Genomic DNA, 19,869 nt, shown 5'->3' on the forward strand with positions numbered 1-19,869 from the left:
TCCTTTCATGCATTTTTTTCTTTTTTTATTTTCTCCATTCTATGTGGAATTTTTCTGCCCATTTATGCATCTTGTGACTCTCCGTTAGCTCAAAGCCTGTTTCAGAGTTGGTTGTTTCGAATAATATTGGGTTTGATTTTTTTTAATTAAAATTTTTAGTTCAAATTTTATGAATGAAAAAAAAATGTTTGAAAAGTGATATTCCATCAAAGATGATCATACAAATTTTTTAGCAATGATTAATTATTAATAAAATTAGTGAATAGTATGCACTGATGTTCTAGTAATAAAAATCTATTTGGCATCGACATAAGTTAAATATATAGTTTAGTTTACTTGGTTTGACTTAAAAAATTAAGAATATAGTTTAATAGTTATGCAATGTTAATGTAAAATGTTTATACCATTGGTTAATAAAAAATTAATGTAATTTGACTTTTAAGAAATTTATTATAGGATACAATATGTTTTTTATTATCATAAATATAAAAATGTTTAAAAGTTATTTTTAAAAAAAAAAAATTAATACATGTTTTATCCTCACAAAATTAAAATTGTCATTTTTTAGTTTGCTATAAGGTTTAGACATTCAAACCTACTTGTGTTACTTTTTTATATAGGTTATATGTATAATTAATATAAAAAATATCACATTTTACATTAATATATATGCATAATTGGTGTAAAAAATATTATATTTATATTTATTTTGCGTATAATTGATAAAAAAATGACGCATATTAATTTTATAAGGATAAAATATGTACTAAAAATTCACAAAAAAGATGTAATTTAATAGTCTTGAAATGGGTTAAAAATTTATACTATTAATTAATAAAAAAACAATGTAATTTGAATTTCAAGATATCTATAATAAATTTTTTAAAAAATATCATATATAATTATTTTTTATTAAATGGCTATATAAAATTATTTTATATTATGAATGAATACATTATTTTCTATTGGCTATAAATTTATATTTAAACAATATAATGTTAGAATTTTATGATGTGTAAATAATTTAATACATTATAAAAATATATTCTTTATTTAATTTTTTTCTTAAAAATATTTTATAAAAATGTATTTAATCAAGAAATACACTCATCTTCACCTTCATCTTCATCATTTGTGTCTCCATTATGGTCATCATATGAGCAGTCTGAATCACATATTTCAGGGGCAACATCTCAAATAAAGTGTCAATTTACTTTATCTGAATATATCACTCTTCCATCTGCCTTGACTATAAATATTGACATCTTGTTGTCATCTTTGACTTTAGGTTTTATCATTAAAGAATGAAAAACCTCTGAAGAGTTGTTGCTACTGGCTTCATCTAGTCTCTTGAAGGTTGTGGTCACAAGCCCATCTACAAATCTTCTAAAAGTGCCCTGAGAGGTACTAAGAGGTTTAGTATTATCTTTGAACTTCTCATAACTGGTCACCCATTGAAGAGGGATCAGCTCTTGGAGTTCCTTTCTAAAAATGTTTCTGGGGATCTGGACAATAGATGAAGTTTCTTCTTGGCTATTAGCCAAAATAAAGAGAGCACTATCATGGCTAGTAGGCATAGATAGATTAACAACATGGTTCTGTAATCTATATATGATCTGATGATGCAAGGTAGCAGAATGGGATTCAGATTCTTGTTCAGCTCCATTGATCTAGATTTGAACTTCCATCCTTTGTGGGAGAGTAGGATCTCTCAAATTGACGTTGTAATTTGGGAAAATGGTGAGAACTACACTTCCAGCATGGAGGGTAGTTAATACAGTTTCGATCACGACATTTTCATAGTGGATGTAACTGGAGTCTAATAGAGAGACTCTGGCGGTTACAGGCAGTCCTCTTTTGCCATGTAAGGATAATACTAGTCTAATTGCTCCATAGTGAAGATAAGTATATCCCTAGTGTTGCCAACCTCTGATTAGTTGTTCAGGAATCTCAATATTAACATATTGCTCCTCAGAAGTAGCACTCAGAGAGCACTAGTCCATTCTTGAAGATTGGACATATTCCTTCATATATGGTCTTCTAGTGGTAATCAAACTGGTAATAGATATTAAAGAATAATGATGTCTTTTAAATATGTTGTAGGGGCTCAACAAAGGATTTAGGGACAGAGAGATTTTGGCATCTTCTGAAATATATGAATATTTCACAAGATTTTTTATTTTTTCTGAAAGAGTTTTAGAGATATTTATGGGTAAAGAGAGAGTAAAATTTAACAAAACAGATTTCTTATTAGTGGATTCTGTCATTTGTAAAGATGTATTCTTACTGCATAAAGAATAAGAATATATTTTCTATAATAAGTATGTGGTTGACATAGTTTTTCTAAAAGAATGTTTTTATTTATTTTTGACAAAAATAAATAAAATAAAGGATTAGATATAAGAAACTTTTGTAATAAATAAATATTTGTAATAATAATACTTGGGAAAAGATGAGCAGGAGCAACATAAATGGGCTTATTGGGCATTAGCTGTAAGGCGCCCCATTGAGTGATGGAGGCCCACAGTTTTAAAGCTAGAAAAATAGAGGACTTTATCTGTTTTTAATTTTAAGGTGAAGAACTGTAGAGGAAAACACCAAAGACCGGTGTCTCTGCCATCAAGTGTAAACTGTAAACTGTAAACTGTAAACGCCGTCACTTATCAGGTTTTGGAATTAGTGCGTTACCGTCGTCAACCACTGAACCGGGTAAATGTATGAAAGGAAATGAAAGAATAAGAGAAAAAAGAAAACACAACTTACAATTTTTTTTCTATTTAATTGAAAAGAAAATAAAAGAATAAGATGACTTCTAACAATAAAAATTTAAATTTTTCCTTTCTTTTATTTTCTTTCCAATTCAAATTTTAAAATTTTATTTTTTTCCTTATCTTCCTTCCATGTAACTGTTTTTAGAGATTCTTATAGTAATTGTTTTTAGAGATTTTTTTTAAAAAAAATAGAAACTAATTTATGTTTGTTGTAAATCATAAGAATTATTTTTCTTAAAAGAAACAACTGATTTTATGATAAACTATTCTAAATAATTTTTAATTTTAATGATATTTTTTTAAACTACTAATTATACTGAAAAACTAAAACAAATATATAAAAAAACAAAAAATATATTTTTTTTAAAAAATATTTTAAAAAAGAAACAATTGAGCATGTCATACCTTAAAAATATATAATTATTTTTATTTTAGAGTCTTACCGATCAATATCCAAAGATACATGTTAAGAAATTGAAAATAGAAAGTTTTTGCTGAAATTCACATTAGAAATATATTAAAAAATCACAATAGAAATACAGTATTAATGACATTGTTTTAATATTTTTTTTAACACTTGCCTTTATTTGATTAGTGACAAAAATAGTGTGTTGGGAGGTTAGATCTGCTTACTATAGTTATAAGATGCAGACATGTTTCGCGTAGCAACTACCAAGGTTGTCTCAAGCTTACATTTAGCCACACCACAGCAACAATGTTAGATTTTCAACTAAATACCCTCCCGTGTTTGTCGCGTCGCGTGCAATCTACGTCTCTCACCGGTAATAGTAGGATATGTTTCATGACAAATATTCATAGCACTCTCTGATACTTTTTTTTTTAAAAAAAAAATTATTGGTTAGAATTTATTAAAAAAAGGATTGCTTTTAGTGGATTTTTCTTTTTATTTAATAATTCTTTTTCTTTATTTATATTAAATAAAAATTAAAATCTACCAAAATTGATAATTTCAAAAAAATTCAATCAATCGTAAAAAAAAAGTCTTTAAAGAGAGTGCACTGTCATTTTCTCAACCAAATACATCCATAATTTAGTTCATTATGTCTTCTCATATCTCATCATATTTGACTAATTAACCCTCATTCTTATATCATTTTATGAACCATAAACTCTCCTTCAATATTTGTTGTTTATATTTGTAAGAAAAATGTTATAGCATATTCTTTATATATATTTTAAAACATTTTTACAGTAATTTCTACCCCTTTATTTGATAAATTTCGTTTATTCATCATAAACTTGTATGATTGTATCCCATGTATTTACACTAGCAAAATATATTTTTGAACAACATGCACAAAGAATTTTATGAGTGATTTCGTTGGAGAGAAGAGAAAGAAATAAAAAGTATTTAAATTAAAATAGAAAAAAAGAGGTGTGAAATTCACGCTAAGTTAAAAAAAAAAATCTTCCTTTTTTTCTTATTTTTCCACAATCAAACATACCATTAGTGTGTTTGGATTTCAGACTTAAATGGAAGTTAAACTCAGCCCTTCCTCTCGTCTGCAAACAATAAACCAATACATATATTTTACCCATTTAGTTTTTTTTTGACAATTTGAAATTTTCAATCTAAAATTATAGCTTAAAGCATGGATGAATTTTTTCATCTTTCTCTTCCGCATCTCTTTATCTATGAATTGAGACCAGCAGGCAGCAGCCATTCCATTTGGTTCTTCTGTACGAACTATGAACGAAGTTAATGGGCATTTTGAAGAGAACTTGCTTTTTCTCTTATAACTTGGAGATTCTGGCGGAAATTGCCCCATTCAGAGTCATCGGGAAAAAAAATTTCATGGGGATAGGAATGAAAATCCTTCCCGCAACTAATTTAGGGACGGAGACTATACTTTCCATATGATTCCTCCTTATTATATATCATCATAACTTAAAATATAACATAAATATAAGAGTTAATATATTTTACTAATAAAAAAATACAAAATAAAATTATCATATATATAAGTAATATCTCACAAGACACAAAAATACCAGCATTATTCAAATCCTAAGACACCACATAAAATATTCATTCAGACTTATTTCCTTGTTCACCTTTGTTCATTTTTCACTGCTTCACCTTCATTTCTTTACCCCTTTACTTATTCGCTTCTTCACTGTTCGTTTCACAGTTCCTCTTTACTGTTCGTTTCAACCAATGAACTCGTGAAAACTTTTATTCTTGTGTGTTTTTATTACTATTATTATTGATTTATTTTAGTATTTTTAGTCATGTTTTAAATTTAAAGTTAAACCTTAAATTTAATATTATTAAAAAATTGAGATAAAACAAAAAAATTATATTTTTTTTATAATTTTTGATATTTTTTTAATATAAAACGAACCTTCTAGGAAACAGGGCAGCAAAAATTAGCCCACCGTGAGAACAGAGATGGGAGGAAAAACAGAATAAGGTTCGGGGACGAGCAACGATAATACTTCCTGTCCACGCGGGCGCCATGCCTATCTACATGGCTGTATACACCAAAACTGTTGCGCACGTACTATTAATCTTATTTCAGTTTACTCGCTAATCACAGTAATCACTGCTCAATCAATCAGTACTTGTATAACGGACCATTAATAATCTAAGAGTAATTATTCATATTATTAATTTTATAGTAGTGTACTGTATTAATTTAGTAGTAGTTTACACCGACAGTTTACCGTGGTACTTTATTTAATAATTTTATAATCTATATATTTTTAAATTTTATATAGTGTTAATGTTAAGAAAATAATTAAACAATTTTTTGTGTCCAAAATATTTATCATATCAAAATATTTATTTACTTTAATAATTTTTACTTTTATACTTTCAATATCAACTTTTAGAATTACTTGTTTTAACGTTTTAGTTCAAATCAAATTCGTATGTAAAAGATATAAAGATAAAAAATTATTAAAAAATAAGCGGAGTATTACTATTTTTAAAATAAAAAAGTTACTGTATGTTTTTTTAATCATTTTCCCCTTAATTTTTTGTTAATTATTATCTTAAAATTATAACTTAAAAAGCTAATATTTTTTATATTTAAATCTTCTTAATTACGAGTAGTCTTTAAAATTATTGGTTAAACAATTAATAAAATATATTACTCATATAATAGGGCTTTGTAATCTTTTTAATTATAAGATTTTTATCAAAAAATTATTTGTTTCTTTTTATAAGATATTTTTCTAATTTTTAGATATATTAATTATTTTTTTATATATTTTTATTTAATTATTTTCTCTTTAAATACTAATAAAAATAATCAAGTGGATAAAAAAATAAAAAATAAAAATATTAATAATTAATATATTTAATATGATTAATTAAATTAATTTTTTTTAAAAAAAAATATGAATTAGTTAAATATATATTATAATGGGTGATAGGAGGGAGTAATATTTTAAACCAATTTTTTTTCTTAAAATAAATAATGTACTCTTTTTTACTACTATTTACAAATTCCCAATTCCCAAAACTAAAAAAGAATTCCCACGAAACCGAGCACCACTCTTCCCCAAGACCTTGAAAAGAGACGTTTCTAGATTTACATCCCACCTAGAATTGGGTGACCGTGAGAGAATAAGAGGACAGGTAAGTAATTAATTACTGGACAGGTGTATTAGTAATCCATAAAAGAAGTAATTAATCTTATCTCGTACTTTTTTTTATATAATTATAATTCTGAATTATTTTACACCAATAAAAATGATAATTCTATGAAATTAGTTTTATTATTATTAATTGTTTATAAATTTTGTAATCTATATTATTAATATCATAAGAAATACAAGTAAAAAAATAATTAATATTACATTAAAAAAAGTAAAATGACAATTATTTTTAAATATATTTTATGCAATGATTATTATGAAGTAGAAGTACTAATTTTCTTGTATTTCAAGATCCAACGATAAACTTAAATACAATGATCTTGTTATTTCGGTTTCTATTATAAGGACCCATTAATAAAAGTAAAAAAGGCAAGGGAGAAAATATTCGTAAACATTCTAAATATTTTTTTTTTGAAGAAATGGAATTAATAAAGAGAGAAATAAATATAAACTTTTTAAATAGTTTTAGTACTATACTTCTTCCATTTTATTTTGTAAGGAAAAAAATAATTTCATACTTATTAATAAAATTAGTTAATTTCATTAAATGATGTTATTTTTAATTAAAAAATAATTTTTTCTTAAATTATTTTTATTAAAATTTAATATTAAGTATAAACTCTCAATTAAATAAAATGTATTTTAAAACTAATTTTATTAAATAAAATAAAAATAATCAAAATTTACTTATAAAAAAATATCATGTTTTTTTTCTTAGAAAAGAGAACAGGAGTATTTTTTATGACACTTAGATTTATTTCTGCTAATTTTTCTCCAAATCAATTTCTATTGGAGAGGATACACCTCGAGAACCAGAAGTGCCTTTTCTCTGAATCTGAGTCTATGACCTACCTAGGACCTATTGCTGCCATTTATCAAGTGCCAAAGGACCTCAAACTCAAAACAACTTCCTCGTCATTTCCAACAACCCAATGCCACTGCCCTACATCATTTTCAGTTAGACAAAGCATGAAAGCAAGAAAAACAAACTTATGTTTGCCCAGTTTTTTCTTTTTAAAAATTATATGTTCTTTTACTATGTTATTATACTGTAAATTACTTTGAACTTTATTGGTGTTTCATTTTTGTAAAAAAAATTTGGTTGATCAATTTTAGTAAAGGAGTGTTTTTTTAACTACTATAATTTTTTTTACAAATTTCAAATCCAAAACTTTTCTTAAAAGATTCTAATGCAGTTCACTTGCACCAACATAATGTTGGTTCTTAACGATTATATTTAAGTTTGAGTCTACAATAAACACTTTAAAACAAAATATAAATTGTCTTATAGTTTTAGTTTTTTTCGTTACATTAATAGTTTTAGTTTAAAAGTCTCTTTAAGTTAAAAGTTTTATTCATTTTTTATATCAATTTGTTCGTAATGAGAGAAAAAGAAGATAAGGATATGTAGTTTTAAATGACTGTAATTAGTTTTAAACTTTTTTATATTCTTTTTAAAATCAAACTTCTAAAAAGTGTGACTTAACTTCTTCTAAGAAGAAAAAAAATTGAGTCAAATAGTATTTTACTCAAAAATCATTTTTCAAATGTGTGTATATATATATATATATATATATATATATATATATATATATATATATATATATATATATATATATATATATTGGTTTTGTTCATGTATTATTTTTTATGCAATTTTATTTGAAATACCGTTAAACATTAAATATGAATACTTTTATCATTTATTGGAAATATTTATTGTATTAATGTGCATTGTACGTGTATTAAAAAGAATAATAAAAATATAAAACTCAGTTTCATACTTATTTTTCAAAGAGCTAAAAATATTTAATATAATATATTTGATGTTCTTTATATATTATTTAAAGAAGCCAATTAGAAAAACTGAATTGAAAAAGTAAATTTAAAACAACATTTTATTAGCAAGTATTCCCAAAATAGATCTTAAGAAATTAAAAATATAAAATAAATAAAAACATTTAACTCATTAAAAAATTAAAAATATTTTTTAATAAGCATGATAAAATACTCATTAACAAAATAAACTCTCTCTCTCTCCTCCCAAGTCATGTTCCATGATTTTACATCACCAGTTCACGTTCGTCAAGCTTATCCAACCAAGCAGGGCAACACCGATACTTTATAAGTACATGTTTCTAATACGCCACCCGTGTCTAGTATTTCTATACCATGTATGTGTATTGTTTCCAATGGTCAACATTAACGAAAGTCTTGTTCCATATATATTTTTTTTAATTATTACGCATGCCTTGTAAATAAGTATTCTTTTAATCATATTAACTTAAATCACAGTATAAATACATTAAATTTATAATATAACTTTTTTTATAAAAAAATAGCATGTATTTTTCAACAAAGATAATTCAGTTCAAACTAGAAAAAATTACTATAAATAAACATCTTCTTCCAATTGTAATTACATATTTAAAATTTAAATTCAAAATCACTTATTAAATTGAATTAATTTTACGCTAGTTAAATTTCTACCTCGAAGTGTTTATTTTAATTATATATTTAAGACTTAAATTCAAAATTACTTATTAAACTGAAATAAGTCGATATAATGGGAGAAAAAAAATAGAATATCAATATAACATTTCAATAATTTTTTTTTTAATTGTAATTATTTAACCTGTTTCTTGATAAACCTTTTTGGCATTTTCCAATTGAATTTATTATTCGGTATATTTTTTGTTGGAATATTATAGAGTAGAATGTAATATAAGAACTTTAATGGTTTGGAAGAGAAAAAATTGATGTTTTCACTACATCCATCGCTTGCTGTTGGTTGCCACAGTGATTTGGACTTGAAAGCGCCCATCTTTTCATGTCTATTGATATTGATTGTTGATGCATCACTTGGCTTGTTGATGTCCTCTTTGAATCAATCTCTCTTTCCATACGACTCTTCGTCCTTGACTGTTTCTTCATCTGTGTTCAACCCTTATGCTTTTTTAAGCAACCGTCATCACACTCTCACACTCACACTTCACACTTCACAACATAGAAGACAGATGAGTTCTTTGCTACCTCAAGTTGCCAAGAACAAAGCAATGTGGCTGAATCCCAAGGTTTTGGGTTTTAATCCTCCTGAAAGATGGGGCCACTCTGCTTGCTTCTCCAAGGGGCTTATGTATGTCTTTGGGGTATGTATCAATTAACTTGAATCCCTTTTACTCATAAAACAAAACAAGTTTTTAGTTCCATGTAGTGATTAATAACCATTGGTTAGTTTCTTAATCTCATCTATCCTTGCTGGGTTGTCCTCATTAATGATGTCTGGACAGACACTGCTTCCCACATGTTGTAGTAGTAATTCTTTGGAGCTGTGCTTTCCTAATGATGCTGTTTCTGTATAGTTATGTCTCTTCATCTCTGGGAATTTTTCTCATTAATTTATTCACTTTCTAGTTATTAATTAGTACTACTTCTTTCTTTCTCAAGTTCACCGAATTATTGCTATCTATATATGACTAAGATCCAAAGCACTTTCTTCTCTGAATTATAGTTTTTTCCTAATCGCTTTTACCACCTGTTTTTCTTGGAGACAGTTAACTGAATTCATTTTTCTTACTGTAATTAGTGTGACAATACGAGTTTGGGTTACCAACATCTTTCTGCTTTCTTAATATAGCAATATTCACATTTTTCATTTTTTCATTTTTTCATTCTGCTTTTCTCATCCCTCCCTGCGTTGTAAAATATGCACCTAAAAAGAAACTGTGCTGCTTCATTGTCTTGGTAATATGAGACCTCTTACTTTATTGCCTATATTGTCTTTCTCTTGCCACTTAATACATATTGCAAAAATTTAAGCACAATTAATGAATCATAAAGAGATTAACATAAAAAAACATTATTTTGCCTGATTTTTTTGGGTTGAGATCGGTTGGTCCATTAGACCAGTTTAGAAAATGCAAGAACATAATTAACATTTCCTTTCTTTTGCTCTATCACTTGCATTTCTATGCAAGCACGTTTTGTCTTGTCACATTGCCTTGCAAACTGCAAATAGTGGACAATATGAAATATTTTATATACTTTTACAGATTAAAGTTGTGAATTTGGTAAGCTTTAATGGTTGGCAGTATGGCTGCATTTTTGCGTCTACTATTTCAGGGTTGCTGTGGTGGACTGCATTTTTGCGATGTTCTGACTTTGGACCTTAACAAAATGGTTTGGAGCAAGCTTACTACCACAGGTGAAAAGCCGGGGCCTAGAGATAGCCATAGTGCTGTTCTTGTGGGGCATAAAATGATAGTGTTTGGTGGCACAAATGGCTTCAAGAAGGTTAATCACATTCATATACTTGATCTTGTTACCAAAGAGTGGGTTCGACCTGAGTGTAAAGGGAATCCTCCTTCTCCTCGTGAAAGCCATACTGCCACACTTGTTGGTGATGAAAGGATAGTGATATTTGGTGGAAGTGGAGAAGGTCATGCTAACTATTTAAACGATTTGCATATTCTTGATCTTCGAACCATGAGTTGGACTTCCCCTGAGTTGAAAGGTGATTTGCCTATCCCTAGGGACAGTCATAGTACACTTGCAATTGGGAACAAGCTTATTGTGTATGGTGGAGACTCCGGTGATCAGTATCATGGCAATGTTCATATGCTTGATATGACAACAATGACTTGGTCTAAAGTATGCTCTTCCCTCCTCCTCTCTGATAATTGCTAATAATTTTATTGAAAGTTTGGAGAGGGTGAAATGTTATATTTTCTACTAAAAAGGGTTTCGTAACAGCTTTCTAATCTTGGCATTTTAATGACAGTTGTCAATTCAAGGTTCTCCACCAGGAGTCAGGGCAGGTCATGCTGCAGTGAACATTGGAACCAAGGCAAGTTATGTTAGTGATATTCATTTTTATTAAGACCTACTTAGTACTAAAGAGTAAGTAGTATATCTACAGACAATGTTATACCATCCAATTACAAACTACTTTAAAACTCATTTCAGCAATGATTTCTTATTGATTCACATTGTAAAAATTTTTACGTTGTCACATAAAAATTAAACTCCATACTAAATTTATATGTAGCTCTTCTAATGTATTTAATAGTCAAGTTTGTCAGGGCATTCATGGATTTTTAGCTTATTAAATAGAGCCATATTAAGATGCTCAGTTTCTTTGTTAGTCATTTTTATTAAGAAAGTATTAGAGGTATATTAATTGTGCATGATGTACAGGTCTATATCATTGGAGGAGTTGGAGATAAACGTTACTATAATGACGTTTGGATCTTTGATATATGCAATTTTTCATGGACTCAACTTGATATACGTTTTCACCAGCCACAAGGGCGATTTTCTCATACAGCTGTTGCTGCTGGCATGGATATTGCAATATATGGCGGGTAGGATCCTATCTACGAATTTAGTATTCCTAACCAATGTTACAATGCCCTTCTATCTCATGCAGTTTTTATTTTTCTGTTTGCAGGTGTGGTGAAGATGAACGTCCTCTCAATGAATTGTTAGTGTTGCAGGTTGGAGCAGAGCATTTAAATGGAGTTTACTACATTCCCATGTGCAAACCTTTTGGAACTTATTGGAATCAAGAAAAGAAGATTATCCCAGGAGAAGCAGATGCCAACTCGGTACAGAAGTTCATGTAGCAATGCCACATTATCAATTACCTTGTTTGTTTTCACCAAAAGTAGAACTGACAGTGATTTTTGAAGCAGAAAACTTTACTCGTGAGGAATAACGTGGAAGCTTTTGGCAAAGGAGCTTATGAAGTTGCATCAGAAAAATTGCCACCTTATCACTTTGATTCAGGTGGGTTGAGTTTTATGCCTTATTTGGATAAACTTCTTAGTAGGTATTCCTGTAAGTGTTTATTGAGAAGTTATGCTTCTTTAGGTGTAAATGGAGACTCCAAAAGGGTTGGTTGACTGAGTATAAATGATTATGTGTAGATACTTCACGACAGAAGAGGAGGAGAATTGCTGCTGCAAAGGTGTGCGATGTTGAATCAGAACAAGAAGAAAACTTTCTTACATTGTCCCTTCATTCATTTCCATGTCAATCCGATCAAGAACAGACCCCAAGTCAAAAAGCAAAGACATTGTTTCCATCCACTTGCCAATACAACAATGGCTCAAATTATAAGAGAACTTTGAAGAATGTTCATTTCCTACAACATCAACTAAAACAAGAACATTGCCTTTATGTTCGTGAGGATAGAAAAAGAGCTCAACTTCAGGCTGCAGAGCAGAAATCCATGGGGCGAGGACCAATTCAACACCTGGTGAATCTTTGCCTCAATAGTTTTAGAATTCCACTCTATCATCACCTGACACATAGCCGAGTTTTTTAGTTTAAGAGAAATAGTTAATAAGATTTATTATGTGTCACGCAGAGATTGATCGTGGCCATGGTGGTACATGATCATGCAATAATTTCTTATTATTTGAAAACTTGCTCATTCTTTTCACTCTTGATTTTTAATACAAGATTGGTGCTGAAGTTCGGGGGAGAGTTGATGGACCCTTTGACTCAGTTTCGCTCTCTCCTGCAGCTGTGAATGGAAGGATTTTCAGGGGGGTCATATTTTCACCTGTAAGCTTCTAAACTTTGGTGCTTTAACATGTCACATTATGATCAATATAATTTATAGTATGTTGTAACCAGTTTAAGTAACAAACAAAAGTTGCATCAGGGAGCAGCAGGAGTTGTCTCAAAAGGGGGCAGTGTCGAACCAAAGTGTTCTCTAACAAGTTCTTTTCCTTTTTCCTCTCAAGCATATTTGAACTCCAATCATGTGGGTAATTTAACGGCTTCCCAACAAGCACCTATTCGTTTGCATGCAGAGCCATGCCATGGTTCATGGCAAACGCCAGTGGCATTACCATTTCCAATCATTCGAGGCACTCCAAGTGTTGTTTCCAAGGAGAATAAAATCAATAGTGACCTTCAAGGGTTGGTTTTAACCCTCGGAGGACCTGCTAGTGGACACCCTCAGGTAAAACATTGAGGTGGCCAAGAAAATAAGGTTTATGTAAATTTCGGACATTATCCCTACGTACTTGAGTGGTTATCAATTTCCTGAATCAATCGTTACCTGTATAATATTTTGATTTTCGCTTTACAGTGTAATCCTGTCTTCTTCCCATGAAATGGGAAGATTTTTGTATGATGATAATGGTTAATAAGATAATTTCCTCCTAATGGTGTTAAGTTATGAGGATTCTCTATACATGAGCAAATTAAATATTCAAGAGCATGGATTCATTGAACATGACCTCTCATGTCAAAAAGTAACGTGAAAAGACTTAAGATATAAAGCGACAAACAAGTTTGGGGCATAAAGTGTAACATATAGAATTTGGATCCAGTAGGTTTTAATTGTATTCGAAAAGAGGAAATATACATGATTTTTTAGTTTATAGAAAAGAGACACATTTATGTGTTAATTAAATTTCACAAATTTTAAAAATAATTTAACTTTAGCACATGCTCTCATCCTCATCACTTACAATGCATCGATCAATATATGGGTGCATTCTGGGCACAACGTGGATGAATAGCTTCCGAAAATACTCAAAATCCGGCCTATAAGGTACAGTTATTAAACTGTTACAGTTAAAAAAGATAAAGAAGTGCTCCATGTACTTAGCATACAAAAGCGTCATGTCAACTAAAACAGTTGAAACAACACGTGGTGGCACTAATGTGTTAATTAGTATATAAATTTATTGTTATTCGAATGAAATTGAATTTGATCACTTTAAATAAGAATTTAAATTCAAATTTTACAGATAAAAAAATGTATTAAAAGAAGAAATTATATTAGAAAAAAATAATAATTGAAAAAAGTAAATAAATATTTTGAATTAAAGTGAAGATGAATTAAAACTGACAAATTTAATGGATTGTGTAATTTTATATTGTTTATAACAAAATAAAAAAAAAGAAGTGTTTGTTAAAAGATAGAGTTGGAGACATGATTTGTATATTTAGATAGGTTTTCAGGGTAGGAAGGATTTGAAGAGGAAGCGGGCGGGTGAGTCGGGCACAGTTCACAACAGAAAAATTCGCCCGTGCTTCCCGCGGGACGCTGTCGCTCTGTCTTCTAACGTTGAAATTGGGCCACACTGTCACTTGTCTCATCTGTCTGCCACGTCTACGGATAGATACATACAATACACACTGCGCCTCATTAAATCAATTATATGTTCATAATTTGTAAAAAAAAAACTCCACTGAGAAAACATGTTATTTTTATGGGAGTAAAATGAATATTTGTTTAATTTTTTTTTATTTACTTATTATTTTAATTTTTTTATTATTTTTTTTTATCTTTTTTACCTTTTTTTTTTATCTCAATCAAAAAAAAAAACTCCACTGAGAAAACATGTTATTTTTATGGGAGTAAAATGAATATTAGTTTAATTTTTTTTATTTACTTATTATTTTAATTTTTTTTTATTTTTTTTTATCTTTTTTACCTTTTTTTTTATCTCAATCAAATAACTTAACTTTATGTTTTCTATCCATTCATTTTCATTTTTTCACATTTTTTTTATCACTTTTCACTCCTTTACCAAATCTCATTTTCTTTTTTATTTCTAAAAATTTTAAATCTTTTACTTTTAATCCTAATGTAAATTGTGTCTGGTTAATATTCTTTATTTTTTTCTAACTCTTTTTTTAGTTTATGTCGATTGATGACCTAATGACTTTGATACTTCAAAGACTTGTCAAGTCCAATAAAATAATCATGTATATTTTTTTTTGGTAAACTAAACTTTTAATTTTTTGTTAATTAATTTGACGTTTTCAACTGATAATAGAAGAAGGATTAAAAATACAACTTATAAAATAATAATACTTTTAATAAATTGTTTATTTTTAAGTAAAAAATAATTTTAATTTTGTAAACTTGAATCCAGACTAATACTTAGTTGTTAGAATTGTTCTTCAATTCTTACGTAACTTGTAAGTAAAAAGGGTTTAAAAAAAAAAAACCAAATATAATATAAGAAAATGGTTGGCAATAATATAAAATTATATTTTGGTGGGTGATAGTGGTGGCAGTGAAGGAAGCAAAGAGGGGGTGAGTCATGAGTGAGGAGTGATTGATTGAGTGAATCATTGTGAGTTTTTAAGATTGAGGTTGAGTGGGTGAGTGAACATCATAAACTAAAAGAAAAGGCCACAACGAGACCGCATGAGGAGTGTTTCACTCAAACTCTTGAAAAGAAAAGAAAAGAAAAGAAAAACATAGTTGCAATCATGTTGACAAGACCACCCCTCCACTATTCAACTAACTCCAATCATCCACGACTCTTGCTCCGGTCATTTTCCCCGGATTCCCTTTTTTACCATTATATTTACTGCTATTCTTTTTCTATTTTCGTATTTCAATTTACACTGATTGGACCATGACCCAATTGTCCATCTAGATATCTAATCTCGTGCCCAGTTGTTACATATACAAGTTCTTATATATGGACTGTGTTGCATGGATACGGGCACTGTATTAATATTGGATATGGGAACGGCCAGGGATACAAGATTTTTCTAAACAATAAGATACAAGTATGTTAATATATTTTTTTTAAAAAAAAATACATATATAAAAAAGAATTTTTTTTGTAAACATGAATTGTATAAACGATAAAAAAAATACAAACAAACATAATTTAAAACATAAAAGGAGATTAAAATTGTTTAACATAATAAAAAATGTCTCACAGTAAATAACTATAATTCAAAAAATTTATAAGCATCCCTAAGATATCCTACTTTTTAGTAATATTTGGTCTAGTTTATTTTTTGTTTTTCTTCTTAAATAAAAAAGAGAAGCCGAGTTAAACACTCTTAATCAAAATTTTTTTAAAAATATAAGCATCTGATTTGTTAAGAAGAAATTATTAATGGAAAAAATTCAAGTCTCACATCTACCAAAAATAAAGTCTAAGTTAGAATATATAAGTGAAGGACAACTCTCACATTGAATTAGTTAGTTTTTGGAAGTTGAATTAAACCTAAATTCACATCTTCACATTCAAAGCTCCTTTGGAGTGACTTTTGTCCAGCTTCTGAGGAGCTTTGCTCACAAAGACTTCATTCACTTCGATTCTCATCTGCCTCTTTTTGTGTATGTATAAAAGCAATCTTCAACCTTCTTAGAGTTGGACCTATTTCAAAATTTAACTAGCACCACATAGGTATTGCATTTTATTCAGGGACTATATTTTGATTTTTGTGCATAACCTGCCATTTTCACTTTCTGTTTTTCCTGTTTCTGCCTTTTAAGCTGGATGCAGATTACTTGGATACGTTGCTGTCAGAGACATTCAGGCTAGATGAAAAATTCTTGTTTGGTCCACAGTTGATTCTTTATCAGAATTACATGGTTTTGTTTTGCATTCAAGGACTCAGTGCACTAAATGGGGACTTATCTTTGTTAAAATCATCCTCATTATATCTAAATGGGTGATTGGAACCATTTTGAGCAGTTCCTGTGTGAATTTTTTTGTCCTAGTTGGATTCTGTTAAATAATGAAATGATTCGGAACGTATATTATCTCTGTTGAGTATTAACTTAATGTTCTTTACCCATTAAAATCAACCTACCTAGTGGTGAGAAGTCTGAATATTTTGTACAAGTTAGTAGCTTTAAACTTCATTCATAGTCACCATATACAAAAATTAAAAATTATGTTATTTACTTGCTGTCTTTTCTAAACTGGTGATTGGTGCCCATAGGGCATTTCCCTTGTACTGTGCTTTTGTCATAGTTGAATTTGGCAGTAACAGTTCAGAATGTTTCCGAAAAAAAAAATGGGGTAGCTCACATGGCACTATAATGATGTGTGAGATATCATAAGCTTCCCACCTTTTCCCATTCTCTTTCCTTCACTGGATCCATGTGGATTCTTTTGCAGCCACAATAATTAAGTGAAGGGTCTGACTTACCTGCCATACATTAATCAGTACTTTCGTTTTTGTTGGTTATGTAGGATTTTCCATCAAATTTAGAAGCCAAAAAGTTGATACAAGAAGTGAAGAATTTGTTTCTTACCTCTTTCAATTTATTCCAAACATGCTTGCATGGTTGCATCCCCTCCCTTCTTTGCTTCATGTTATCAGCATTTAAGAACTTCATGTATGTATAATGGGAGAAGCATAAGTTGCTGCGACGCAAAGTCTGACCATATAAAATTCTAACTAATGGAAGGCTGTGTAATTTTCCTGGTTCTAATGAAATTTTTCAATGCCCATGAAAAATAATTGCGTAGCCAGTATTTTTTTGGTTTGGGGAGGAAGAGATGCCTTGGATTAAGAAGTTCGAGTATCTTGCTGAATTATCAAAGTTTGTCATTTGATGAATATTTAATTTAATTGGCATTTGTTTTTTTTAGTATATAATGATTGTAACCAGGCTAAAATGGCCTAATAGAAAACACTCAAACCCTTGAATAGTTTGTGGGCCATAGTGGGTTTTCATTGTGATTCCTATGTTTTTATTTTTAGGTGTTAGAGATAGCTGGTCTAGTGGCACGATCCATGCATTAATCATAAAGTTTACTTAAATTCCGTTCATTTGCGGGAATAGAGAACGAAAAAATAAAACATGAATAATAAAGTAAGACAAAACTGACATTTTTATCTTGTATTTTAATTTAAAGTTCTCATCTTTATTTTCCTCAACCGAACGGTACCTTAACCTAAACATCTAACTTTTAGGCTTGTCCGCACTCTGTAGTTCTATTTTCGGAGTCCAGCAATTAATTTGTTCTATTAAAAGTATTTTTATTGGGCTTGTCCAATAATTCCTGTTAGAGTCCAAGAGATAGGAATAAATCGTGACAAACAATTGATAGAATGAGATAAGGCATTTTACAATTGACCCTACACGTTTACCTTAATATAAAAAGGAAAATGCAATTTAATATTTAAAGTTTTCTTGGGTCAGTTTCAAATAAATCCAACTATTAAATGTGACCTTCTATCCTTAACTCCTTGTAGGATGCAAATGGTGTTGGGCACGCCCAAGTAGCTGCATTACCAAAGGACCCATTGCTGGCCATGGCCATGAAGCTGACAACTGCTAGCCCACTAGCCCCTTTGACTATTTCCTCAAGGTTGCTTGGTTCAATGCTTCAAACTTGATTTCTTTCTAATTATCAACTCATATGGAGTCTTAAGCATATACATTATAATATACAAGTAAAGTTAATTCAAGAAAAAAAAACATTTGTAATATAAATAAAGTTGAAAGATTAACTAGAGCAAAATTAAAATTGAAGAAGTCTATTTTTGCAAATAAAAAAGGTTTAAAGATAGACTGAGATAAAATTAAAATTAATTTAACTGTTTATAAATTAAAATAAAATTTAAGAATAAATTGAAATCAAACTAAAATTTAAAATATCTACTTATAACAAGAATAAAGATCAATAAGGTTGAGTTATTTAATTTTTCATGAAAAAATATACAAGTTTATTCTAATTTTATTTTTAATAAATTTAAATGATGGTTGTTTATGTAACTGACATATTTATGGATATATATACTTAGTTTGGCATATGCCGTTGATTGGTTATCCTTAAAGTAATATTTTTGTAATATTTAATTTAAAGATAGTTACATCACTTACCTCTTAAACTGTTCAATTTTTTTTTTAAAAAAAGAGACTAATGTGGTTATAATTCGAAATTTGAGTTAAACATTTTAATTAAGCAACTATAATGTCTATTTTGGCAAATCTTGTTTTGTGAATAGAATAAAAAACACAGTAAAAAGGAAACATTTTCCTTACTAAATACCATATAAAGTTATTACTATGATAGCTAGTGTTTGAGATTCTAGAATATAAATAATTATATAATAAGTATCTTTTCAAACTAATTAATACTTTTATGAGGTTAAAATTATAAATAATTTATCGAATTTGTTAATTATTTATTGCAAATTAATACAAACTTAGAACATATTCCTCTTACACTAATTAAATTGTTTACATATACAGTTAAATATAATTAGTTTTTTCCTTACCATGCTCTCTTGTTAGCTGCATAAAGGATATGGCAGTTAGGGACAAGAATATCTCCTTTCAATATACTTGTAGAGAAGTCAATTAATGTGCCGATTAGTTGGCTAAAGAAAAAGCTTCTTCTCATGATCTTTGTAAAGTTTGGAATGTCTGTCTTCCTCACGATCAACTATCTTCTTGTTGTTTTGCTGGTACTTTAGACATCTCCTTTGTTAGGCTTTAATTTTGTTTTTGTTGTTATTTTTCCTTCATTGATGAAAAAATATAATTTTTTTATTAACTTTAGGGTATTTTTTTTAAAAATTTCTTATGTGATTATCATAACATAAAGAAAAATATAACATGTACATAGATTTTTTAACTTAAAATTTAACAGCTTGATTTTTTTAAACTAAATTATTAATTTAATATTTTATAAATTCATTTGACATTAGTTCAATCTTCTGAACATTAGTA

The 19,869-nt window shown here is 28.7% G+C and overlaps 1 protein-coding gene across 2 annotated transcripts; it reads left to right on the forward strand.

Annotated features, from left to right (window-relative positions):
- The first annotated feature begins 9,153 nt into the window (after nucleotides 1-9,153).
- LOC114399119 (rab9 effector protein with kelch motifs-like) lies at nucleotides 9,154-13,603 on the forward strand. Of its 2 annotated transcripts, XM_028361232.1 has the most exons (9): nucleotides 9,154-9,547; nucleotides 10,521-11,048; nucleotides 11,179-11,244; nucleotides 11,595-11,761; nucleotides 11,848-12,004; nucleotides 12,092-12,185; nucleotides 12,326-12,657; nucleotides 12,864-12,968; nucleotides 13,069-13,603. In XM_028361232.1, exons 1-9 carry the CDS (start codon nucleotides 9,158-9,160, stop codon nucleotides 13,381-13,383), a joined length of 2,154 nt encoding a protein of 717 aa, XP_028217033.1. In that variant the 5' UTR covers nucleotides 9,154-9,157; the 3' UTR covers nucleotides 13,384-13,603. The 2 variants fall into 2 exon arrangements, with proteins under 2 accessions (XP_028217033.1, XP_028217034.1); XM_028361233.1 differs by lacking the exons at nucleotides 12,864-12,968; nucleotides 13,069-13,603 and having other exon boundaries at nucleotides 12,270-12,657.
- Nucleotides 13,604-19,869: the final 6,266 nt, after the last annotated feature.

The sequence above is a fragment of the Glycine soja genome, chromosome 19 (genome assembly GCF_004193775.1).
Source record: "Glycine soja cultivar W05 chromosome 19, ASM419377v2, whole genome shotgun sequence".
Classification (NCBI taxonomy): Eukaryota; Viridiplantae; Streptophyta; class Magnoliopsida; order Fabales; family Fabaceae; genus Glycine; species Glycine soja.

Excerpts from the sequence above, each read along its gene's own strand:
- LOC114399119 (XM_028361232.1), top strand. The coding sequence starts at position 9,158 with ATGTTTTCACTACATCCATCGCTTGCTGTTGGTTGCCACAGTGATTTG. Across the intron at positions 11,049-11,178 it reads CAACAATGACTTGGTCTAAA|TTGTCAATTCAAGGTTCTCC; the intron begins GTATGCTCTTCC and ends TTTTAATGACAG. Across the intron at positions 11,762-11,847 it reads GATATTGCAATATATGGCGG|GTGTGGTGAAGATGAACGTC; the intron begins GTAGGATCCTAT and ends TTCTGTTTGCAG.